At 45.2% G+C, this 25917-nt stretch overlaps 1 protein-coding gene across 1 annotated transcript in view; it reads left to right on the top strand.

Moving 5' to 3' along the window:
- Positions 1-246: 246 nt before the first annotated feature.
- Positions 247-25917, top strand: part of Trpm8 (transient receptor potential cation channel subfamily M member 8) — a 74490-nt gene continuing 48819 nt past the window's right edge. The window contains exons 1-8 of the mRNA XM_057761792.1: positions 247-363; positions 4331-4404; positions 8646-8802; positions 9780-9957; positions 13214-13386; positions 15171-15345; positions 17486-17553; positions 22349-22546. Coding sequence (XP_057617775.1) covers positions 247-363; positions 4331-4404; positions 8646-8802; positions 9780-9957; positions 13214-13386; positions 15171-15345; positions 17486-17553; positions 22349-22546 — 1140 coding nt within the window. The remainder of the gene's footprint in view (positions 364-4330; positions 4405-8645; positions 8803-9779; positions 9958-13213; positions 13387-15170; positions 15346-17485; positions 17554-22348; positions 22547-25917) is intronic.

Here is a 25917-nt window from a genome sequence, read left to right as displayed (position 1 = left end):
GCCGTGCATGTTGCTACCATAGGGTGGCAGCACTGAGTCGTGAAGACCTTAGAGCTGTAGAGCAGAAATACTTCCTGGGTCCTAGAGGATGAAAAGTAGTAGGTACAGGGTGTATGATGCTGGTGAGCCAAACGGGACACGGTGCACTGCCCACGGCGACCAAAGGAAGGGGCACCAGGCCACACGTTTCGAGGGAAGCCCCTTTACTGTCTATAACCCACCTGTCCTCCACTCTCCACAGGCAAGATGTCCTTCGAGGGAGCCAGGCTCAGCATGAGGAGCCGCAGGAACGGGGCTCTGGGCAGCACCCGAACTCTGTACTCCAGTGTGTCTCGGAGCACAAACGTGTCCTACAGTGACAGTGTAAGTCCACACTGAGGCCACCTGATGTGACCAGGGTTATTTAGTGACAAGTTTGCTCTCTGTAAAAAAAAAAAAAAGTGTCATCTCTCGTGTCCTGATTGGTATGTGTTTTATGAGTCATTTTGGTAGAATCTAGAAGCGTGTTCATTGATGTATTGTATTTCAAGCATTTCTCTTTTAAGATGACAATCATTTTAATAAGTCATTAGGAAAAATTTAAACACCATGTTCCTTAAATCATTTTTTTCTGGTAAAATTTGGGGATTTCATATGAATACACTATATTTATATCATCTGCATTCTCTCTCTTTTCCCTCCGATTCCTCTTGTGTCCCCACCCACAAGCCCTTATTGAATTTAGACTTCTTTTTCTATATTGATTTGTGTGTGTGTATTGTATGTGTATGTGTGTGTATGTGTGTGTATGTGTGTATGTGTGTATGTGTGTGTATGTGTGTGTATTTTTGTGTGCATGTGTATGTGTGTGTATTGTGTGTGTATTTTGTGTGTATGTGTGTGTATTGTGTGTATGTGTGTATGTGTGTATTGTGTGTATATGTGTGTGTATGTGTGTGCATTGTGTGTGTACGTGTGTGTATTGTGTGTGTATGTGTATATGTGTGTGTATGTGTGTATGTGTGTGTATGTGTGTGTATGTGTGTGTGTGTGTGTGTGTGTGTGAAACCTACTGAGTCTCATTAGTGTTGACGCCCTATTTGCATGGATTGCTCTCCCCCAAGCAGCCACTGACTCCCTGGAGCTCTTCATCTCCCGGTGGGGTTTTATGAAATTTTCTACCACCCCTGTTGGCATGCCGATTAGTGTGGTCTTCACAGGTCTTGTGCAGGCAGCCGTGTTGTCGAGAGTTCATGGGAACAACATCTCCATCCTTCTCAGAAGACACTGTCAAGCATCAGACATCCCAGACTTCTGGGTCTGACTATCTCTCTCCTCCCCCTTCCGGGATGTCCCCCAAGTGTTAGCGGTAGGGGTTGTACTGCAGATGCCCCATCTGGGGCTGGCAGTCAGGAGTCACTCATTCCCTTCATTTTTTTAAAAATCATGTTTCTAGTGTTGATTTCACTACTCATGATTGATGCTCTCGTTCTCACCCTGTGGCTTCAGGACTGAGTTGTGACGTCCGTGCCCTCGACTCTGTTTGGTTGCTCTTGCCTCCTGGTTGCTTCCTCTGGCCCATCTCTCCTCATCCTGAACCAGCCTGACACTGCCGACAGGGCGTGGCTTCTTAGTGGGTTCAGCTTAGTGGGCCACCAGGACCTTAACTCCGTTCAGCTTCACTCCTGTCACCTGTGGTCCCCTCCCGCCTGCTCTCTGTACTGTCAGGCGTGACTCACACTCTGATTTGTCAGAAGACCGTAGTCTGCAGTCTGGCTTTCACTGACTGCAGCATTAAGTGTTGGGTTAGAAGCTGGGTTTATAAAAAAGGAACGGAGGTGAGGGAGGGAGAGCCAGGGTACCACTCACGCCATCATTTTCATCTGATCGGTCAATCGTGTGGATCCCTGAGCTGTCAACAAACTCAAAAAAGGGAGTGTGAGCCTTAACAGAAGCCTGTGCCTTCTTCCAGCTGAGACCTACCTCCCGTGGCTGGCATGAAGGGAAGGGAAGCTCAGGAGCCTCAGGTGCCACCCCTAATCTTGACACCCCTAGGACTAAGTGTCCCCCTTAGAGTCTGTCCCCACGTCTCGCTTTAGTGCTGCTCCATGACAGAGTGGACACAGGCAATGGGGACCTCTCCAGAATTTTCAGACCTTGCTCTCCTCCTCCTTTTCCTTTGGCCCCACGCAATGTAGCATCACTGAAAAGTTCTCTCCAAAGAACCCTTGACCTCAGGCACTGGAGCCCTGGAAGTGGGATGAAGGCTGAGACACTTCCAGGGTTTCCTGCTGGCCTCCCAAGCACAGACATACCTCTCAGAAAGTGCACCTTCTGAGGGAGGCTTTTAGCAAGAAATTATTAGAAAAAAAAAATCACCCTCTTCTCTAGGATCATTCCATGCCCCATACAGCTGTTGAGTTTCTGTCCTCCATGTTAGGAGCACTCAGAATCATCTAAGTGGATAAACATTCTTGTGAGTGAAACTGGGCAGCACAGAGTTCCCAATGCCTTTTCTGCAGAGGAACAGAAGAGCTGCGTTTATCCTAAATTTTGCTGAGGAATACACGTAGAAGAATGGAGCTTCCAAGCTTCCAGAAGCCATCATCACCATGGCTACCTGGGAGCCACCTCCAGATTGAGAAACAGAGCGCTTCAGAGTGCCTTCCTCCTGCCCCAGGTCACAGGCGCTCTCCGGAACTGTGTGTCACCTAGTCTTCGTGGAACTGCCTGTAGGGCTTGGCTTTGTCTCTGTTTGATACAGGCGCAGCTGGGCTCGACAAATCCTCATTTGTGGGTTCTTTATTTTTATTTTTTTATTGTCACTGCTGTTTGGGGGATTTGTCCATGTTGATGCATATAGCCACTGTCAACTTTTTGTTCTGCTATGTGGAACTCTGCTTACCCAGCCTCAAAGAGACCAATACTTGGGTTTCTGGCATTTGATGCTAGGAGCAATACCACCCCGTGTTCTTGGATGTGTACACTGGATCTAGCTGAGAAACAAAAATGCCCTTTGAGAACTGATAGTTGAAGGTGGAATGTCTCCTTCAATGGGTCTGGGTTTGAATAATGAGATTTATGTAGCCATTCATATTCAAAGGGTGGGAATGGAGGCAAAGGTCCCCAGTGTCTGATACCAGCGTAGTTGTCAGTGCAGGCGCTGGGAATGCATGGCGAACTCCAAACAGGGAGGAGCCCGGCTTTTGTAGTACGTGTCTGGCTAACTCTGCTGTAAGGGATAAGAAGTTAGGGCTGGCTTCAGAGCTAGCCTGTCTTGTGAGGCCACCAATGGGGGAAGTGGTCTGAGGATATCAGCTGCCAGCACCTGATGACTTGCAATTGACTGGGGTTCCTGTGGAAAGGGAAGCTCCTAGGAGCCACACTGCATCAGGGCTGGACATTTCCGAGGATGGAGTTCCATGGATTGAGAGAGTACAGGCGGCTCTTGGGAAACCATTCTCTAATGGGTCCTCGGAGAAATGGCTTTGTGTGTGATATCCTGAGTGGTACCAATTTACTCTCTCACCTACTGGGAGTGTGAGGTCCTTTGCCTTCCTCCTCATCTCTAGTGGCTGGCAACTGTTGTTTTGGTTTAAGTTTTGTTGATCTGGTAGGTAGGTGTAATGTGGTGGAGCTTTTATGTATTTTATGTATGTATTTCCTGTGGGCTCCTTTTTCCCACATCTTCTCTGTCTCTTGCTGTTTTCCCCTTGGACAATCGGCTTTGTTTAGCTGATTGACAGTCCTTCTGTATCTTGGTCACTATTTATGATACATAACTATTGATTGCAAACTCTCTCCTTGTGAGGAATATGAGTATTTCCAAATGTCTTTTTCTGCCAACGTAAGAGACATCTTTGGTTTCTAAAAGCCTGGGATGGTTCTTATTACTAGTTCCCAGTTAGATCTAACCACCTTGCCCAGAGTGGAGCAAATACAAATGAAGGGCATTTTGGAAAACATCTCTTTTTAAAAAATCAGGCAGAAGAGGGCTAAAAATATGCATAGATAGTTTTTTTCTAATCCCAAACTATCATCCAACACTTCTGTTCCCTAGTAACTGTGAAGAGAGAAAAACATTATGAGTGTGTGTGTGTGTGTATGTGTGTGTGTGTGATGCCAATTTATACACAAGACAATGCTAAGCAACTTTTGGAAACATTTTCATTTAGTTAAACAGTTGGAATGTATTGTCATTAAAAATAAACTCAGAGTAGTCTAAAAGAAACAAAAAGGACGCCATGACAACCTTTGGGGAGGGCTAGGACATGGATAGTATTCGTTAATCCCAGCAGATCTGAGAGAACACACGAGTAACACATTACTCTCCATACTTTTTTCTTTACAGGATTTGGTGGATTTTATTCAGGCAAATTTTAAAAAACGAGAGTGCGTCTTCTTCACCAGAGACTCCAAGGCCATGTAAGCTGCAGCTTTCGTCCACGTTGGCTTCTGTGTTTCCCGAGCACAGCCAGCGACTGTTGGCACAGTGAGCCCTTGGGTTCGTTACTGGGGATGGTTGCCTCTCTAAAGTCCCCGATGGCGTGTGATTAAGATGGCTCTGACACGCCTGCAGAATTCCCTGCTTCCGCTCTTCTCTCTTGTCTCTTAGCTCTGGCCATATCGATCGCAGTTGGTAAAGTCACTGAGAGGGACTGTCACTCCCTTCAGGGCTCCCGTGAGCCTGGGAGTCCTCCCTGTTACCTAACCCTTTGCAGGCAGTTCTACCCATAGGCTTCTGCACTATCTGAATGTCCCTTCCTCACGGCTGTGGTCCTGGGCACTTCCCTTCTAAGTGGGTGCTCCTTTACATCAAGTCTTCTGTGTTTGGGGGTTCAGCCGCCTGCAGGAGAGGCCCCACAAACCCAACACACAGGGGTCTTTCATGATGTTAATGAGCAGAAAGGAAAATGAATGGGTTTGACCCTGTCTGTTACAAGACAAGGGACTCGAAGTGGCAAGAAACACTGACGCCCCTCCCTATTTTGTGGTTACTGGACAAGCTAGATGACACAGGACAAAGATCACCGCTGAGACCCTGGGGTTGCCAAGTGTGTGCTAAGCCCAGGTGGACCTTTACTTTCATCCCTAATGGATGTCTGTTTCTTGAGTGGTCCCTGGGGGAGGATGCTGGAACTTCTCCTCCGCTGGGCACCTTTGAGACATTGTGTACCCCAGCTGCCACTCTTAGAGTGGGATTCCCATAGATCTGGACTGTTCTCTTCGGCTCTCACTTCTTGGTCCGTGTTGAGTCCTGTGTAGAAACAGGAAGGACACTGTCTGCAGTCGTAGCTCTTTGCAACAAATCTCTGCATATCGGAGCTGTCAACATGGCAATGTCATGTGACTGTGGATCTTTTGAAATGTGGCTAGTGTCAACAAGAAACTGAATTACCAAGCTTTAGTCATTCTTTGCTCAACTACAAAATCAAATATCCATGCATGGTTCTTGGCTGCAATAAAGATGTGTGTAGCTCTGTGGGATTCAAAACTATGGTTCTGGGATGTGGATTAGGATGCCAGTGCCCCCTACCCCACCCCACAACCCTTCCCAGCTCTCCTCTCGGCTATCCCTGCCCCTCCTCCATGTGTCTATACTCCCAATTCTTTCCTGGCAAGGCCATTTCCCTGTTTCTAAACAATTCATGCAGATTGGTTCTTGGAGGGCTACCAGCCCATAAAGGAGCCAGACAACTTCTTTGGTCAAAAGATCATTTAAGATGTACCCCTATCCTTGGCAGGGAAAGGGGCTCAAGAGCCTATCTTCAGCTATGGCAAGGGCAAGTGGACCATCTGCCACCCTACCGTGAGCTTGGGTGGCTGGGGACATGTCCCTTAGGGTAGTGGATTGGCAGGCAGCAGTGACAGAGAAGAGAGGGGCATGGGAAGCAGCCTTGTCTTGGGAAGTCCCCCAGGACTCTGTAAGAGAAAGGGTTGTGGAAATGGCTCAGTTCTAGCAGGCTCTTTTTTTCCTAAGCTGAGTGAAGCCCCTTGGGAGCTGTGCAAACAGAGGCAAGGACCCTCGATGATACAGGATCTAGTCTGCAGCTCAATTTTTTTTATAATTTTAGAAAAACATTTATTATTTTCACAGGCACTTTGAACCAGGACAGTTCTCACACTCTGCAGTCATTAGGGGTCCTGTTATAGAGTTCAACGAGTTGAATTGAAAAGACAGAGCTTGCTTTGAGGAGACAGGAATGCTATCTAAAAGCAGGCACCGACTGGGACCCTTGAGTAGTTAGAAATCATGACTAGGTTTGTGGGGATCCAGAAAGTCCTGTCTGTCCCTTTCTCCACTCCTTCTTAGTACCCACAGGACTTTTGTGTGGCCTGGAAAGAGATGAGAACATACCTTCTGCTCCCAATTCTAATTTTCTTCCCAAATTTCCAAGAAAGGAACACCAATGTTAAAACTGTCCCTGGGCCTGGTGACCGTGGGTAGATGCTCAGGATTCTGGTGAATAAACAGGGTCACCCCCATACAACTGTACAGATGGTGTTGGGGAGCAACAGCAGTCTCTTCAGGACCCAGGTCAAGTGTGTACTCTCCAGGAGGGACCTAAAAGAGGAGGCAACAGCAACAGTTTCCTGGACAGGAGCAGCTGCTGGTGAGAATTCCTGAGGAGTCCCCTTTGCTCCTCATTCCTGTTTGCTCCTCACGGTAGCCTCTCCCTTGCGGGGCTTTGGTGCCTAGTCTGGCTTCAGTACTTCACATGGAGGGCTATTAACAGAGAAACCCTGGGCCCCCGGGATGCAGCCGAGGTCACCGCTTCCCGGCAGTAGAAACAGGTGGTTTGGCTGGGCCACAGATCTTTGACTTCTGCAGTGCTCACGACCCTTGCCTCCTGAGCTGTGAGCTTCCTCTGCTGAGTGTTTAGAAGTCAAAGAAACAAACATTACCCTTATCCCCTCATGAATGAAAATTCAACTGCCATAGGTAGGGCTTGCCCTACATCTTGCTTTATGCCGGACAAACTCAGTGGTGGTGAAGACCTTGAAAGACAGTGCTTCCTCTGGTCTGTGATAGTGATGTGTATGCATCCTTGCATCCCAGAAGGAAAGCTAAAGTATCTGTTTTACACAAATCATTGAGAACGGTTGCAGATATAAATTATTTATAAGAAGACTGATTAATGCCATGCCTGTTTGCTCATCCATTCACACAGTGTTTGCTAGAGGCTGTTATATTTTTGGATTGCGAATATAAAGTATAGAATCCAGTCAGAAACAACCTTAACAAGATCTTCTCAATTGACATATCTTTCTCTGGCTCTGACTGTTGGAGGGAATTTTGCTGCAGTTGACTGAGAATGCAGGGTACAAGGATGCTAGAAATGGGTGCGTCTTCTACACTGTCCCCGTGCCCTGGGGTAGGTCCACATCTCAGGTCATATACTTTATTGTGAGGATGGAGACACTGGTAACAGTGAGTGACATTGGTCTTCCTAGCCTTGGGCCAAGGATATAAAATAGGACATTGAGCTTTTGGTTATCTATGATGATGTTGGGTGACATTGTCTGGCTCCATTGTTCTTTTGCTCTGTCCTTCCCGACTGTGGTATTGGTCAAGCATGGACCGTGTTTGCAGATATTTTTGCTGCACCTTTACTTCTTTCGGTTGTTAGTCCTCCATTGTTTCTTGGCCTGCGTGTGTGCACCACCCTGAGCTGAAGGTCTCCTTGGCAGAGCATGCGCTGTGCACCAGGCCCACTTGACGCTTTGTGTCATTTTTAGCCCTCACAGCAAGCTGGGAAGGAGAGGGACTGTGCCAGGACAAAAGGAGGCATTTGGTTGGTTCTGTATGATCTTTGCCAAGTTTCTACTTAGCCACTCCAGGAGATGCCATGCAACTTGAGGGCAGGACATTACGTAGGTCTCAACTTGGGTGTTGCAGATGCTATTTAATAATAAATAGTGCTCTTGGACACTTGTTGCATGACTACAGGGTATTATAGAAGGGGAGGATAGGCTGTACTACTTACCACGGTGTCCTTAATCCTCTTTCAGCTTCCCATCATGCACGTGTGCCCCCTAGTGGACAGTTAGGATTGAGTTCTGTGTACTTTCAGTGGGAAGACCTAATGCTCACTACAGCAGTTTTCCTTGTCTGGATGGAGCTGTTACTGACCCAAAGTCATCTAAGCAGTGAATACCTGGTAGAGAATGGTGGTTTCTAAGCTCTGGAGAACTTTGAACCCCTGCCAGGCATGAGTACAGCTCATGGGAAGAGATTACCCCTCCTCAAAAGAGCGTGGCTTGCTGGGCATCTGGTGAGGTTGGCACTGAAGCACTAATGCCTGCATGTTCCTGGGTCTCGGCGAGTTAGCTCAGACTCATGTGAGAAGCTGAGTTCTGGTTCCCGGATACCTGAGTTCCACCTCTTACCAGTTTCATGGCTTCTCACACAGTTAATGCAGGGCAGGAGCCCTTCTCTGACTCTCTGCTCCCAGCACAGGGCAAGCTCATTGACAAACAGATAATTAGCAATGGGAACAAACCATGAAACTCCTTTCTAGACAATCAGCCAAGACAAGGGGAATAGCCTGCGAGTAAGAGATGAGGATAGAATTTCTTGTTGTGCTGGTTGAAGTTTAGAGCACGCAGTTTATCCTAAGATGTGACAAGCCATTTAAGCAGATGGAAATCTGTTCTTTCCCCAGGGAGAGCATTTGCAAGTGTGGCTATGCCCAGAACCAGCACATCGAAGGCACCCAGATCAACGAAAATGAGAAGTGGAGCTACAAGAAACATACCAAGGAGTTTCCGACAGACGCCTTTGGTGACATTCAGTTTGAGACTCTGGGGAAGAAAGGCAAGGTGAGCCCCCACGTTCTCCTTTAGTATATGTGCTAAGGGCGTGGGCTGCCTTAGCTGCCTTAGCTGTTCAGTAGCATGGAGGTGGGGAATGGGTGATTGCCAACAACCACTGCAGGAAAAGACAAGTTGACAGTGTCTAGACTGTGCTATCTGAAAACTCAGTAGTTAAGGGTGGCATCATGGCTGGAGCTGTGGTTGAGCCATGTCATGGGTCCCTGTGACATCCTGAGCCTGTTAGAGGAAGGGAGAATACTTTTGTGAGTAGCTTGGGGCATCATCCTTGAGTATATACTGTAGGGGGTTGATCTTCAGGATGGAGTGGAGCCTGAGATGCCCTTCCGTGAACTTGTCTGGTTATTTCTCACGCCTCCGTACCGGCCCAGTTAGGAAAAATAATTTTCTATGTTGGGGCCTTCGGTCCCCGACAATATACTGTAATCCCCAACAAAGGCGACATTTCTTTATATCCATGAGTTTTACAAGGGTTTTTCCATTAGAAACTGGTCTCCCCCAAGGGTTCCCATATTCTGTTTCAACGATAGCTCAATCCACAGGCTGGGTGTCTGGACCTTGACCCTATGAGTCCCCAAGCTCTGTATTTGTAGTCCCTGAGTATAGGCAGCTCCACCCACTGTCTGGGGCTCTGCCTCATGATGGGTCAGCGAGTCTTCCCACAGGCTGCCCATCTCCTCCTTGGCTCATCCAGGTGTGCCAAGATGGCAGTTTGAGGATCCTTCATCATTTCTTGTCTACCCAGCTTCCAATACCTCAAGGGCCAGGTAAAGTTTCAGGGTCTCCTTCCGGCTTGTGGAATCATTCAGGGTCACTCTTCCCCCATGTCTTCCTTCTACTTTCCAGTGAGGCTCTGGCAGCAGCCCTGCCTAGGACACCCTATCCCTTGCCCCAGGTGCAGCCACCCACCCAAACATCTCAGGGGCAGAGTACACAAACCTGGCGCTTTTATCCTGCCCCCACAGTATATCCGCTTGTCCTGCGACACAGACTCGGAAACCCTGTATGAACTGCTGACCCAGCACTGGCACCTCAAAACACCCAACCTGGTCATTTCAGTGACTGGTGGCGCCAAAAACTTCGCCCTGAAGCCACGCATGCGCAAGATCTTCAGCCGGCTGATTTATATCGCACAGTCTAAAGGTAAGCTAGCACTGATAATATCCCAGGATCATTATTCCTAGACCGTGCTGCATTTTGGGTGCAGAGGACAAAGTTTGCACATGCTACTTACCTGCAGAATCCAGATATTTCTATGTAAGTCTCTGTGGGTTATATGCCTGAGAGTGCAGGTACCAGCAGAGGCCAGAAGAGGGCGCTGGAGCTGGAGCTACAGGCAGTTGTGAGCAGCTCTTTGGGTACTGGGTATTGAACTGGAGCCGTCTTCAAGAGCAATATGCACTCATAATGGCTGAGCCATCTCTCCAGCCCAGAGAAATATAGTTGTCATTTTATTATTCTAAATAAAATTCTCAGGTGGTGGAAAGATAAGATTCTCTGGCTGGCAGATTTACAGAGTAACTCTCAGTTGGGGTTAAGGTGTTAAACTTTGATTACAAAAAGAATAGTAATTTTATTTTATTATTTGCACATATAAATTTTAGTCAGAATATTCTAGTAAATAATTAAAAAGGCATTTTAATTAGATTTTTCTTTAATCTTGGAGATCGTTGCTGTGCTTTTGGAAACAGAGGCTGCAGGCCACAGCACTGTGAACACTGTGTGGTTGTGTGACCCAGATAACAGTAGCTTTGACTTCATATGCTCAACTTAGCATGTTCTCTCTTTTACTTTTTTAATTTTAAAAACTTTCAAGCACTGCAGAAATGTTTCAAGAATAATACGATGAACATAAGTGCATGTGTCTAGACTTACTGATGGCTGGTATTTCCTGCATTTGCCTTCTACAAATACCCCTTTGTGAATTATTCTTTTATGAATTTTATTCCATGACTATTTCGTGAATATTTGTGTACTAGGATTTGGGACAAAATGATTTGAGAGTGGGCTGCAGACATCATGGCTCTTAGCCCCCCAATTCACTGGCCTGCGTCTTCAAAGAGAAGGGAAGTCCCTTTACATATCTCACTGCAATTTGCCAGCCTGGGAACAGGGACCATTTACATTCCCTGACACTGGTAGTCGATTGTCGATTGTGCCTCTTTAATGGCCTTTCTAAGTAAGACATATTTTTTTTCTCCATTTGGGTTCCAAATTCCTTTAACTTTGCATATCCTTCTGTTTTTCTCCATCAGCACTGGTTCTCAGCCTCCATCCATTGCCACACTTCCATGAGAGCACACCTATAGCTTTGTAGATTGAGTCTCATCTTAGGTTTGGTTGATGGTTTTCTCATAAGTGAGTTCGGTTTACCTGGACGTTTTTGAAACTTCTTTTGCAAAGAAGCCTTGACTGACAGAACTGAGGAAACACACTTTATCTTAGATAGGAATTTTCCAGTGTCTGTCCAGGGCGATTGTAGGCCCTGGGAATAGAGTAGAAGAAAACACACGAAAGTCCCTGGCATTGGGCCCAGCACGATGGCTGAGCAGGTAAAGGAGCTTATGACAAGACTGACAGTCTGAGTCTGATACTGGAACCCACAGATAGGAGAGAACTGACTGAAAGTTGTTTTCTGACCTGCAACTGTGCTGTAGCAGGGATGTTCAAGCACATGTACACATGTACACACACACAGATACACATATTACACAAACATACACATATATATTACACAAACAGATACACACATGTTACACACACAGACAGATACACACAGACACACACATATATACACATATTACACAAACAGATACACACACATATCACACACAGAGAGATACACACATATACACATATTACACAGATACACACACAGATACACATATTGCACAAACATAAACATATATATATTACACAAACAGATACACACACATATTACACACACAGACAGATACACACATACACACAGATACACACACATATACACATATTACACAAACAGATACACACATCACACACAGAGAGATACACACACATATACATATATTACACAGATACATACACACATATCACACACACACAATGTGAACAGAATAAGTGGCTTTGGCCTAGAAGACAGCTCATTTCTAACTAACTTACAAAGTTGACTCTGTTAGTTTAGCTAGGGCAAAGAAGACAATACTCCCCGAGTCCTTGGTGTTGGTCATGTCCAGTTACCTTATTTTAAGAAGAAACACTGAGAACTGGTTTAGGAATTGGGTATGAACCTTCTAACGGCCACAATGCACCTATGGAAGGTCTTTGATGTGGGAGGTGACCGATAACCTAGTTCTTCCTTGTCAAATATGGCAGGGAAATTAGACAATGGAGACAGACAGCAAATGAATGGACTTTCTAACAACTAGAGAAGAGGGCTGCCTCAGGACTCTGAAGACTTCTATTGCTAGAGCTGATAAAGAGAAAAAATAGCGACTTCTTTCAGGGTGGAGATTGCTCCTAAGGATAGTGTCCTCAAAGTGGAAACTTCCTTAATGATGGAGAATGTCTCCAAGGTGGGGACTGCCCTAAGAATGGAGACAGTGTTCAAGATAGGGCTATCCTAAGCATGAAGACAGTGTTCAATGTGGGGGCAGCCCTAAAGGATGAAGGCTGTCTTCAAGATAGAGGCTGCCCTAAGGATGGATGGAGGCTGTGTTCAAGGTGGGGGCTGCCCTAAGGATGGATGGAGGCTGTGTTCAAGGTGGGAATTTCCCAAAAGATGGAGAGTATCTTTAAGGTAGGATCTGCCTTTAGAGTGAGGACTGCCTAGGCTACAAGTTACACAATAGTCATTTCCATTATACTAAATAATTTTTCTGTTGTCTGATGCTGGGATCTGAACCCATGGTAGTAAAACACGCCATCTCTGAGCTATAGCCCAAACCTGCAGGTCTTTTGTTTCTTTTATTTTCCATTAAAATCCAGAAAAGTGCTCGATATTGCGAGGATTATCAGATATAAACCTTGAATAAAAATAGACATAGTTATGTAAAGCAAAGCAGAATTACTGGGACTAGGAAGGTCCACCCTGTTCTGACCAGCATGAGGTCTGGAGAGAGAGCACACTGCCCTCTATGGTTGCACTGCCCAGCTCACTTATGGGTTCAGGCCAGGCACTCACTGTTCATGAAAGCAATCCCCTGGAGACTCATGAGTGCACCTTTTGTGGAGGTTGAGAATGCATATCTAGAATAGGGCACCGAACCCGTGCTGTCTAGTACATGCCCCTCAGGAACCCCCGATGACCTGGGATTCTCTTCTTGTTCGCCATATGGTCCCATCCCACAGTCCGGCTCTCAATGTAGCATCCGGGAGCTCATGGGCAGGTGAAGTTCCATTCCCCCTCCCTCATCCACAGGTGCTTGGATTCTCACGGGAGGCACTCACTATGGTCTTATGAAGTACATAGGTGAAGTGGTAAGAGATAACACCATCAGCAGGAATTCAGAAGAGAACATCGTGGCCATTGGCATTGCGGCATGGGGCATGGTCTCCAACAGGGACACCCTTATCCGGAATTGCGATGATGAGGTATGTGCGGGGCAGGGAGGCCTGTAAGGTTCTGTGGGGGAAAGACCAGGGCAATGGCTATGACCCGAATGCTGGGGCTCTGTAGTGGAGCCAGATGGTGGGAAAGCCTGTCTTATGAGAACAACCTATAGACCTTGGCCATTGGACAAGGGGGAGGGGTATTCTTAAGGAATTCCAAAGCAGGAACTAATAGTGGAGGCATTTTGTCATTAAAATATGTCCCTAGAAAGCTCCTGTTAGACCTGAGTGCATGTTTTTATGATTTATAATCCAAATCCATCTCAAAAGAGTTCACCTGTGGGTATACTCCTGCACTCCTCTGCCAGATTCTTAGGAATTCAGATTTATTATTGTTCACCGACCTTAGCCCAGTGTGGAGAAGGCTGAGACCCACACCACCAAATGTTTCTAGACAACTGATTTAGAAGGTAGCAGACCTCCCTCAAATTATGTCCAGAATGCACTACAGATATATGATATCTACTGATATATGTGTCAGATGTGATGTTTTGGAAACAGTGAGAAACTACCCAAGTCCTACTCAGGAGATTTGGGCTAGATGTTCAGAAATCTATATAATACAATCTTATTCCATCTGAGGCTCACTAGGCATTTAGATAGTAAATGTTAAGGGCTTAGTTTTAAAAAACATCGTTCACTTTCTTGTCTCTGTAGTCATTCTGGAGTCTAATAAAGGGGTACAGGAACCTAGAAATCAAATCTGTGTTCTCCACAGAGCTTTGTCACGAGTATGAAATTTTTGAAAAGTGCCAACAATTACATTAATAAGTTCATCCCTAGAGAATTTAATATTAGAACAAAGATTTCATTAAAACATTCTGTAATACCCAAGAATTGACAAAAATCTAAATATCCAGCAATACTTGGGACTCGGTATTTATTACTAGATATTGTAATCTAGTAATATTATCACTAAAGAGGGAAGCCCAGACAGATCACTATGCACAAATGAAGAATAACCATGGAGGTAGAAAAATATGCCTTCTGAGGATGTTTTGACAGTATGGAAATGCTTATCAGTGTGAAATTATGAAGTGCACAGATAATAGCTAAATGCACATAAAATCTTGATGACAACCCACGGCTCTTAGAATTAAGTATAATTTACATTTTCATTTATATGCTACAGTCTTCATTTCTGTAGAAAACATAGTGTTTTAGAGGCTTAAATTATACTGCTGGTTTTTATCCCTTTTTTACTTCTGATGACAGTCTTCCATGACAACATGATTTTGCAGCAAACTCTTATGATATTGCGCTTGGCTTCCTGGTTTCTCTAGTATTTTCCTGGGTGACAGTGTTTGGTCTTCTGTATAAAACAAAATGTTCATAACCATTTCATTGGCCACATCTTCTGACACAGGCTCATCAGGATCATTGTAGCACTCACTGCTGTGGGTGGAACAGGACGGAGGCTCAGCAAACCTGAAACAAGGACTCTGTTTGAAACATGCCATGCCTCATTTTAGATCTGTTTCAGAGAGTTTTCTTAGTTTTCATCATCTTTTTTTAAAATTTTTGATCCGTGTTTTATTTTTGAGTCATGAGAGTATTAAATATATATGAACAAGACAGTGCAGTTCTCGCTCATTCTTGGTTTACAGTGGGCTGTTTGTGACCATACCTTTTCTACTTCCATTTTGGTGCTCTTTGTCAGTACAGTCACAAGAGGTCACACACAGCAAACACAAGTCCTCTTGCTTCGATAGGGTCCTTGTGATGTCACCCTGCATCCTGAAGACAAGTGTCCTTGTGCTTTCCAGGGATATTTCTCAGCTCAGTACATCATGGATGACTTCAAGAGAGATCCTCTCTACATCCTCGACAACAATCACACCCACCTGCTGCTTGTGGACAACGGATGTCATGGACACCCCACAGTGGAAGCCAAGCTGCGGAATCAGCTTGAGAAGTACATCTCTGAGCGGACCAGTCAAGGTCAGCCATTAGGAACCGGGAGGCCGGCGTGCACGGTGACAGTTGGAGGCCAGCTATGCATGCATGGCTGTTGTGGAGGCAGCTGGTGCTGCAATGGCTAGCCCTCTTGATTCCCTGTCTTCACTGCTAAAGAGGAGCTTGTATTTTTCCCCTTTCTTCAAGTATCCCAGGAGTGTCTCTACAGGGGCCACTGACATGTCCTTCAGCACGCTGAAGGCAGTGACAGATGCCTTCTTATACTCTTGCTTATTCATTTAGGAAGCCTGCTGGCTTCTTTTTTCTATAGGTATTTGTAAAAAGTGAAGCCCCTAATGGAAAATGCATATTTAAGAAGCAATGCAATTAGGTAGGTTGTTGAGGACCGGCCTCGACAAAAATACTTCTTACCAGGGTAGGGGTGTGGGAATTGGAGAAATGAAAGTAAAGAATATGAAGATGCATAAAAGATAACAGAACAGAAACCATAGAAAGTATTGGGAGGGCATCCCAGTGACTGAAATCCTGAAATTCATTCATGTTTATTAAAAAAGGAGAAGTACATTTGCATATCCTGACCACCTGTCAGGAAGGCATGGACTTACTAGAATGGATCTTAATCTCAAAAGAACCAAGCAATCACCTCCTGAGTTAGGACATGCAACTATGCCTGTCAAATCTCCAAACTCCCTGACCATCAGACAAGGTGGAAACAGGCCTGCATTTTTCGTCCTCCACAGTAGATGAATGACCAGACTGAGCTGGGCCATGTGGAGAGAAGGAGAGGGGGAAAGAGAGGAAGGAAGTGTAGCAGCCATGAGGGCAGAGGTACAAAAGGGGGCAGGTAACCACAATGGCTGCATTATATAGGTAAGAGCCTCTGGGAGAAGGGTAGCCCAGCTTCTGGGCTGGAGAGTTCAGGGTAGAGGGCTGGGTATGCCAGTCATACCCTGTAACAGGTAGGGCCTGAGGGATGCTGGGAGAACCTGCCAGCCAGTGTCAGCACTGATATATTAAATAGGCAACTCAGCCATTTGACCCTGGGTTTGAGACTCAACAGAGTAGGGTGGAGAAGTTAAGACTGTCACAACTGGAAGGCTATTTAATGTTTTAACTTTGGCTCCTTTTTTGGGTTACCAGAATAGAATCACCTAAAACACCGGTTTGCAGAAACTGAGTGCAAGACTTTATCTGATGAGCTGTGTGTGTCTTCTTTTGCTGTGGACAGGGTACTGAGAGGCATCATGCTTGGGAGCAAGGTTGTCCTGTGGTTTAGTGACAGACTGCCTCACAGGACACAGTCTCAATTGTTTTGGCTTCAATGAAGATACAGCTTAGGAAGTTATTTATAGACGCACTAAACTCCATTGAGAGAATGCCTCATTATGCAAATTTGTTACCTACTTAGGAAAGCATGGGATTATACAAATGAGGGGGAGAATAAGAGCAAACTTCAACCCAGTCTCATCAAATCCACAAATGTGAATGAAGTGACGACTTCAGCATTTTATAAAGCAATGACAAATGACAGTATTACCCATGCCACACTGTTGATGGTCTGCCGCACAGCAATTCCTTCATTGTGATCGATCAGTTCAGGGCCAAGGTCAAATCCAAGCAGTTACCGCCTAGGCCATGAGCTCTCAGAGCAGATGGTCCTCTGACGTGGGACATCCTTCTGTATATGTGTTGCTTTATTGATCAATGAATAAAGCTGTTTTGGCCAATGTCTTAGCAGAGTAAAGCCAGGCAGGAAACTCGAACAGAGATAGAGAAAGAGAGTAGGCAGAGTCAAGGAAACGCCATGTAGCTGCCAAAGGAGAAAGATGCCAGAACCTTACCGGTAGGCCAAAATCCTGTGGTGATACATAGATGAATAGAAATGGGTTAATTTAAAATGTAAGAACTTAGCTAGAAATGCACCTGAGCCTTCGGCCAAACAGTGTTATAATTAATATAGTTTCCATGTGATTATTCGGGTCTGAGTCTGAGTGGCCAGGAAACCAACAGGCGGTCTTCATTTACATTCCTCCCGCCTCCTGCCGCACCCCACTTCCTGTCGCACGCTACTTCCTGCCGCACCCCACTTCCTGCCGCATCCCACTTCCTACCACACCCAGCCCTCAAGGTGGAGTCTGAAACAGACTTTGTTCTTGTTTTACAGATTCCAACTACGGTGGTAAGATCCCCATCGTGTGTTTTGCTCAAGGAGGTGGAAGAGAGACTTTGAAAGTGAGTTTTGGCTTGGTTTTCTGAAAGGCTGGCCTACAGGCTTATCTAATAGAAGCTCCCTCCCCCACTACTGCCCCAGTCTTTTGCGTTTGTATAATCTTTTCAAACTAAATTTCCAGTTGGTGTATAAAATGAGCCTCACCGTGACCTGTTCATACATGGTTTTCCTTATATTTTCCTCATGTTCAGTATACTGCCCTCTGTCCCCACTTCTTTAGTCTCTTTCCTTCCCCCACGCAGTCCTTTCTCCCTTCGTGATGTGTGTGTGTGTGTGTGTGTGAAGTCTAGATTCTGCATGCAAGAGGAAATTAGATGTTTGTCTTTTCTTATTCAACATTATTATCTACAGTTCCATCCATTTCTCTACAAATGACAAGACTTCATCCTTTATGATCAACTAAAACCCCACTGTGTATACATCCAATACTTCATCCATTTATCTCTTGGGTAGTAGTCTGGTTATATATCTTAGCCATTGTGAACTGTACCCTAGAGGACATGGGAGTGCCGGTGTCTCTAGCGTCTGCTGACTTAGATTCCTTTGGGTGTGTGCTCGTAAGTGGTATACTGGCTCGTATGGTTGTTCTAGTTTTATTTGTATTTTGAGGTACCTCTATATTAATTCCTATAGTCACTAATTAAAATTTCAATCAGAAGCTGTAAGAATTGCTTTTCCTTGGCCCCTTCATTAGTGTTCTGTTGCTTCATTTCTTGATGCTAGTCTGTCTGACAGCAGTGAGATGGACTCTCAAGGTAGCTCTGGTTTGTGTTTTCCTGATGGCTAAGGATGATAAATATATTTTCATTTTCTTTGTTGGCCATTTGTATCTCTTCTTTTGAGGGCCATCTCTTGAATTTAGTTGCCCATTTGCTGACTGTCCACTTGGAGTTTGGGTGCTTAACTTTTTGAGTTTATAGGTTCTAGATATTAATATCAGGCCAGTTATAAAGATAGCAAAGACTTCTCTTCCATTCTGTGAGCTGTGTCTCCTCTCTGTTAATTGTTAACTTTGCTATGAAGGAGATTTTATGCAATCCCATTTCTCAATTCTTATTGCCGTTGCCTGACCCACTGGAATCCTTTCCAGCAGGTCCTTACCTACATAAATATTTTGAAATGTTCTACCCATGTTCTTTTGCTTCAGTTCAAAGTTTCAGGTCGTGTATTAAGGTCTTCAATCATTTCGTGTTGATTTTGGTACCAGGTGAGAGATAAACATCTCTTTATCCTTCTTTGTCAGCTTTAAAAGATAAATTTTCCAGGTATGCTAATCTTGTTGGGAGTTTTTTTTTTTCTTTCAGGGCTTGAAGTATGCCATTTCTGACTTTCCTGACTTGGGGTTTCTGCCAAGCCGTCTGATACCTCTAAAGGGATTGCCTTTGTGAGTCGGCATCTTTCCCTTCAACTTTATTGCTTCTTTGTGAACTTGCATTCCAGTTGTAATTTGCCATGATAAGATTTTTCCTGGCAACATGCATTTAGGGTTTAAAAGACGTCTTGTGCTTGGATGTCCCTTCCTTTCCCTAGCTGAATATATTTTTTTGCTATAATGTCCCTGGATAGCTTTTCTGTACTTAAGTTTTAATTGTAGCTCCTTCTTCTCTCCCGCAGATTCACACATTTGGTTCTTTATGATGTTCTAAATTCTTGAAAGCCATGTTCATGAGCTCTCTTGACTTTGCCCTCTGTGTATCCTAAGTGCTTTCCTGAAGTAAGAAGTGTTTTCTCATCCCGTGTTGTTCCTTTACTAGACGCAGGCTGCCCTTCAGCTGAGAGAGTAGAGAGTTGCATTCAGAATGGCAGAAGTAACTTCTGGGGATCCTGGACTCCACATGCAGGAATCTCACACCTAAGCCATGCTGCCAACACGGAGCTCCTGGATGACTGTGCCCTGTGACACTGAGCATCTTAGCAAAGACTCCATTTCCCCACCCACATCACGGACCCTGTTGTTACTGTTGCACCTGCCTGAATTCAGGCCTCTGGCTCCTTAGAAATGAGCATCAGTGACTACAATGCAGTTAGTGTTTGGATACAGTGCTTTCCAGCGATCTTTGTTGTTGTTGTTGTTGTTGTTATAGGAATAAGATCTTACAAGAAAATAATGTTCAACTCCTCTCTTAATTATTTCCACACCATTTCCTGGTTTTAATTTAAAACTGAGGTTAGAATAAGCAGACCTATGCACAGTAACCGTCTCTGGCCTAGTGATCAGAACACACTGGAATTTCTAGTCCTTGCTAGCAAAAATTTCCTAGAATTGTAGAGGAACATTTATCATCTAGTCTTTTTTTTTATGGTGTGGCTTTTAGTTTATTCATTCAACAGATAGTTATGAGATGTTTTGAGAGCTGCTTTAGAGACCACTGTTGAAGAAAAAAGAAGCCATTCAGGAGACTTTGAAAGAAAAATGTTTTTAAAGGAATTTCAGGGAACAAGTAAAATTGATCTGTGAATGATCACTGGATAAGTGTGGAAAAAGCAGCTGTATAAAGAGGAGGTAGGGAGAGAGGGTGTGAAATAGACATTCCACTTAGGGCTGAGCCGTCTGCAGTCTCTCATTCTTTGCCCAACTGTGGATGGACTGGTCTCCGTGTTAATCACCATCTCCTGCGAATACACGCTTCTCCGATAAGGCTTGACTGATGCGCAAACCTCAGGGAGTAGCAGTGAGTCATAGCAGTCAGTGTAACCCTATGCCCAGTTAGCAGAGTGACAGTCACAGGTTCTCCGCGAGGGCCTGGGTGTCTCCTCATAGATTCCCGTCCCCAGTGACAGGATGTGGTTTCATCCGGTGGAGTAGGTCTTACCTCCAATCAGAAAGGGATTGCTAACTCCATGACATTCATGCTTCTATTGTACCAGTGGGCATGCCTTGCCAGGCCAGTTGCTATTGTGGCCCCCAGGATTCATAGCTGGGTAAGAGAGATGATTACTTTCCTACTCTGGTTGTGTGTGCAGCTCTTCCCTGCAGTATGATTGCTGGTCAGTAGAGATGAGGCTTCCAGGTCAGCATTAGCTTGGTTTCTCTGTGTTCCATAGCTCGTGTGGGTGGTGTCTTTAGCAATAGGCTTACTGTCAAGTACAATGCCCTGTAGTGTTTGGGGGTCTGTGGAACCTCACTGGCAAACAACTCCCTAAAAAGGTAACCCATTCCCGTCCCTGGACTTTTAATTTATTAGCCTGTGGTGACTTGTAAGGCCTTTGTTGCCCACTTTTGGTTGGATAGAGAAACAGGGAATGACCAGGGAGGAGCTGGAAGAAGGGAGTGACCATAATCAAACTGCGCTGTCTGAAATTCTCTAAGCACTGATAAATGAGAAAACATAAAGAGGAGACAGAGTGGTAGCAGGTTAAAGATTTAGAGAGAGACGGTAAATGAGAGCGATGGATTGGGAGCTGGATGCATGCCTATTCTTTCTCTGAAACTTACGATTTGGAAAGATTTGTCCTAGAGTGAAGGGAAGATGTTTCTTTCCACGCTGCAACTTAATGGTGGGGGTCTCTCCAGTATCAGCTGTGAAGATCTGCGCTGCTTGTTCCCATTCCTCGGAAGCAGGGGCCGGAGATCAGGATGCTAACAATGAACTAATGTTTCTTGGGCTCCTTGGCCCATCTTTTAGCTGCCACCCAGCACTTGCGTTTCTGTTCCTCTTGAGTTCAGACTTTGAGGATGTGGATGGACTGGCAGGCTGCTCCCTCACACACCTCATAGCCCCACGCTCTTGGCGCGATGGGCTGTGTCTTCTTCATGGACAGCCTTCAGCCCCTAAAGAAGGGGACTTTCAGGTTCTTCTGCGCCCATGTGTAGCTTAATCCTTTGATCTTGAAGTCAGGTGATAAAGATTCCGAGCCCCCTCTTCCACCTCCTGAAGTTTTTGCAAAGAACACATCGGGGCAAGAGGTGTTTGTTCAGAAAGTATATCTATTCTGCTTTCTTGCAGTAAGTGAAGTGGGGAACGACGGAGCCGACACACTAACTGCTGGACGCTTTTAAAGTATTCCCAGGGCGCTGATAGCTTCCTTTAGATAAGTTATCAATACAACTGTGTGGGATCAAACCTTCACAATTGCCACTTACGTGTCACACCAGTTTAGGGAGTGAGCAATTTTCTGTACGTAAGGTGATTTTCAAAGTACCCCTGTATGGAAAGCGTGAATTATCTCAGGGGTCCTCATTGTGGAACATTTGTTTAACTAAGCAAAGAGGTGTTACACTGGTTTATGCTGCATTTGTTTAACTATGTAAAGATGCTTGCATTTGCATTAATTAAATAAAATTAACCAGGGCTCAGAGAGGTGGGGTTAGCAACTGGTTGACAGGAAGTAGTAGAGAGGAGTATAGTATTTTTTTTTAAATATTTAAGTTGGGGTGGTGTGGAAGGAGACAGGTTTCTGGGGACACCAGCTAAGAAAGAAAGTTAGTTTGTTGCTACTACTCTCTACTCTAGGCTTTGACTTTCTAATTTTATTAGAATAGACTAGAATTCCCCTCCAGGCTATGGCCTGAGCAGCCGGGCCACTAGTGTAAAGTGTAGCCACTGGGAGGAAGGTAAAACAGTGTATGCTTTTTAGGGAACCTTTCATTTTCTCGGATGTCAAACAACTGGCTCACTTCTCCCATTCATAAAGCCGCTGCAGTTGGTTCAATGTCGGTTTGAAATCAAAGCTCTAGAGAGAAAAGCAGTAAGAGGCGTCAGAGCATCTTGTGACTTAGAGCCTCCTCGGTCCTGAGCTGGATTGTGTTGCTCATTGCTGCCCCTTCCACGTGTCCAACTCTCTCTCCCCTCATAGGCCATCAACACCTCTATCAAAAGTAAGATCCCCTGCGTGGTGGTGGAAGGCTCGGGGCAGATTGCCGACGTGATTGCCAGCCTGGTGGAGGTGGAGGACGTTCTGACCTCTTCCATGGTCAAAGAGAAGCTGGTGCGGTTTTTACCACGCACTGTGTCCCGACTGCCTGAAGAGGAGATCGAGAGCTGGATCAGATCGGTGAGTCTGGGGAAGGCGCTGGGGGTTCCTGGGATGGAAGACTGTCTCACGTTCTGTTGCCAGGCACTCTTTACTAATGCCCACGGAGCGGGGCCTTAACGGTCTCCTTTAATTTACCCGAGAGGGTGGCTCGCTTTGTAAGCCTGATGGGATCCAAAATGGTCAGACAACAAGCCCTTTCTAGATTAAGCTCCATTGTCGAGAATTTGCAGCCTAGAACCATGGTTGAATTTCAGTTCTATGGCTGGGAGACAGCACCTGCACTGGGCCAGGCCTTGACTAGCAATGGCTTGTGTGATCTCCTTACCGAGACATTGCAGTTTTTAGATTTTTCCACCAAAAGGTAAAACTGGTAGTTTTGTAGGAAATTTCTTGCAGGAATTTTTTTTTAAAAGTCACGTCTAAGTCTAGCACAGAATCAGGTGAATGGAAATGAAGACTGTAATTTATGGAAGGTGAAGGCAAAGCCAAACAAAGACGCTGAGAGACATTCAGCCGTTGGCATCCTTCCTTGTGCCGAGTCCCAGAGTGTGCTGATTGAGGTCACACATCCAACCGTTGGCATCCTTCCTTGTGCCGAGTCCCAGAGTGCGCTGGTTGAGCACACACATCACGGTCAGTATGTGATAAACACTGGCCTCCTTGCACTAGAGCGTCATGCTCTGCAAACAACAGATACCAGTGAAGAGAACCATCAAAGATCCAGCTAGGGAAGGTCAAACCAGCGGTCTATCCGGAGATAGTGAAGTGGTGGGGAGTGGCCAGGTCACTCATCCCTTGATATTTTTTCCATATGAAAATCCATAGGCAAGAGTGCTCACTCTCTGAAGTGGAAATACTTCAGCCATGGATAGTTTTAGTTAATTTGTTGCATGCTTATCGCCTTCTCTATTTCCTCAGGTAGGTAAAAGTAATTCCGTGGCCAGTATAAGGATACTCAAAGAGGGGGGAATAAAGAACTTTTAGTTTGTCTACCTAACACAGACCTGGGTCCTTCCCAGTAGATTTCCTTTTAACCCTTCTACAAGTTGACACATATCATCTGGTTCATGTCACATCCAAAAACCAGGACGGTCCTAATGGTTCCTCTATTCTTTGTGAGGGATTTGGATTTCTACTTCAAGGAAACCATCGCAGGCAATTCATCTTAAGCTAAATGTCAGGCTAATTTGGTTGCCTTTGATTATATTATCATTCCTGTGATTCATATCTAATTTATATTCACATCTAATTAAATATATTTATTTCTAATCATGTCACCCAGAAGACATACATAAAAATGAAAATTACCCTGGCATTTTAGCTATGTATTCATATGGAGTTGTGAAATTGGTACAGATTTCCCAAAAGACCAAACTTGAGAGTAGGATTATTAATTAATAAATATGTAAATCAGTGAACTATATAAGCAACCTACCAATGTAGTCTTGAGTGACCTCGCTAGTCACGTAGATGGCTGATCACCAAAGCTGAATGCATCCGTTCTCTGTCTCTCCAAGAAATCCCTCTCCTCCTGGGGGCTCCCCTTCTCCCCAACAGCTTTCTCACACTGTTTCCACACACTCCAAGCCCACCAAGACCTTGACTTTTCCATAGTATTTGAATATTAGCTATATACTATCTGTTCAGACATCCAAAGCTATTTAATCTTCTGTTCATTAGGTAAGTTCTTATTGTGTGTATGTCATGTGCTAGATTTGATTTGGTCACACCAAGAATTGTGTGTATGTCAGAAATAGTCTATGGCTTCACATAGGGAACATAAGTTGAAAGATACCTTGTGTGAAGTTATTATAAAAATCACTACATTTTCCAACTGGCATGGGTGTGCATTAGTTGCTGTTCTCTTTGCTGTGAACAGTGCGTGGCAAGGAATAACTTAAAAAAAGGAAGGGTCTATTTTAGCTCACAGTCGTAGGGGCTACAGTCCATCACAGCAGCGAAAGCGTGGTGGCAAGAGCATGAGACAGCTGATCACATAGCCTCTGTAGTTAAAATCAGAGAGAGGGAGGGAGGGAGGGAGGGAAGGAGGGAAGGAGGGAAGGAGGGAGATGCCGATACTCAGCTCTCATTCTTCTTTTTGTCCAGCCCTGGACCCCAGCTCATGGAATGGTACCACCCACATTTAGGCTGGGTTTTCTCCCCTTAACCCAAACTAAACAGTTCCTTATAGACTTGCCTAGAAGTTTATTTTCTAAGTGGTTCTAGATTCTGTCAAGTGGACAGCCATTATAAACCAGCACAGGGTGTTCTGAAGAAAGATGGCATGGATAGAGATGGATGTGTTATGGTGTGGGGTTTTGTGGAAGGCTCTGAGATGAAGTGATGTGGGAACCAGTATCTGAAATATGGAGAGTGAATGAGGGGGTGAGGGTGGGCATCATGATGGTGGGAACTGCATGTACAAGGGTCCTGAGGTGAGAAGCTGACACATAGGAAGAACTGAGTGAAGCAGAGGGGGTACAATTGTGAGCAGAAGCTGAGTGCTTACAAGAGTCCAGAACAGGCAACTCTCTGAGCACCGTTTTCAAGTTTGGGTCTCAATCAACTGTCATGAGATACCACCGAAAGCCCAGAAGCAAGGAGAAAATGAGATCTGGCTTACATTCAGGAGCTCTCACGCTGATTGCAGCAGGCTCAGGGAGGGAGGGAGAAAGGTGTGTGGGAGGGAACCCAGTTAGAGAGTCCTTGGAACCCTCTCCAGGTCTGCTGCTGTGCTTTGTATCTGTGGTTGCTTTCTTCTCTTTCCATTGCAAAACCAAAGATGTCTTACCTCCATGGAGTTGCCCACTTCACATGTGCTCCATAACCTTGGGCCCTAGATCTGCCTCCTTGCCGATCATTTGTCCCTGGATTCCTTTCCTCTGGCTTGAGCAAAGCCTGCACACATGGTGAAGAATCTTTCCTTCTTTTCTCATCTGTTCCTCTCCCTCAAAAATCCTCATGGTTGGTGTTTTGTTGAAACTCTGGTTTATCCACTCCCCACCCCCGACCACTGGGTGCACATCTTTGGAACCCATATCTTCATCATCACTCTTCTCTCTTAAAAGTTCACCTCCTGATAGCCAGGCCCAAGAACTTTCTCAACTCCTTGCTACCTTCCTGTAGCAAGACCCTGAGACTCCTGGCTTTTGCCCAGATGAGATCAGGAAGGTCTAGCTTTAAATTTTGCTAGGGAAATCACTATCATCTATGACTGAAGCTAACCAAAGCAGGCCTGACCCTCCCGTAGAAGTTCTTCCAGGTAGAAGTTCATCCTTGTCATTACCTGGAGCCTTGAAATTAGATGCCTTTTCAAAGAATCTGTTTCAAATTTAAACACTACAGAAAAATCACAAAGGATGATATATTTGTCTCTCAAAAAGGATAAT

Source organism: Chionomys nivalis, chromosome 2 (assembly GCF_950005125.1).
Source record: "Chionomys nivalis chromosome 2, mChiNiv1.1, whole genome shotgun sequence".
Lineage (NCBI taxonomy): Eukaryota > Metazoa > Chordata > Mammalia > Rodentia > Cricetidae > Chionomys > Chionomys nivalis.
The sequence above is the reverse complement of the archived record's forward strand: the minus strand, read 5'-3'. Positions and strand labels throughout refer to the sequence as shown.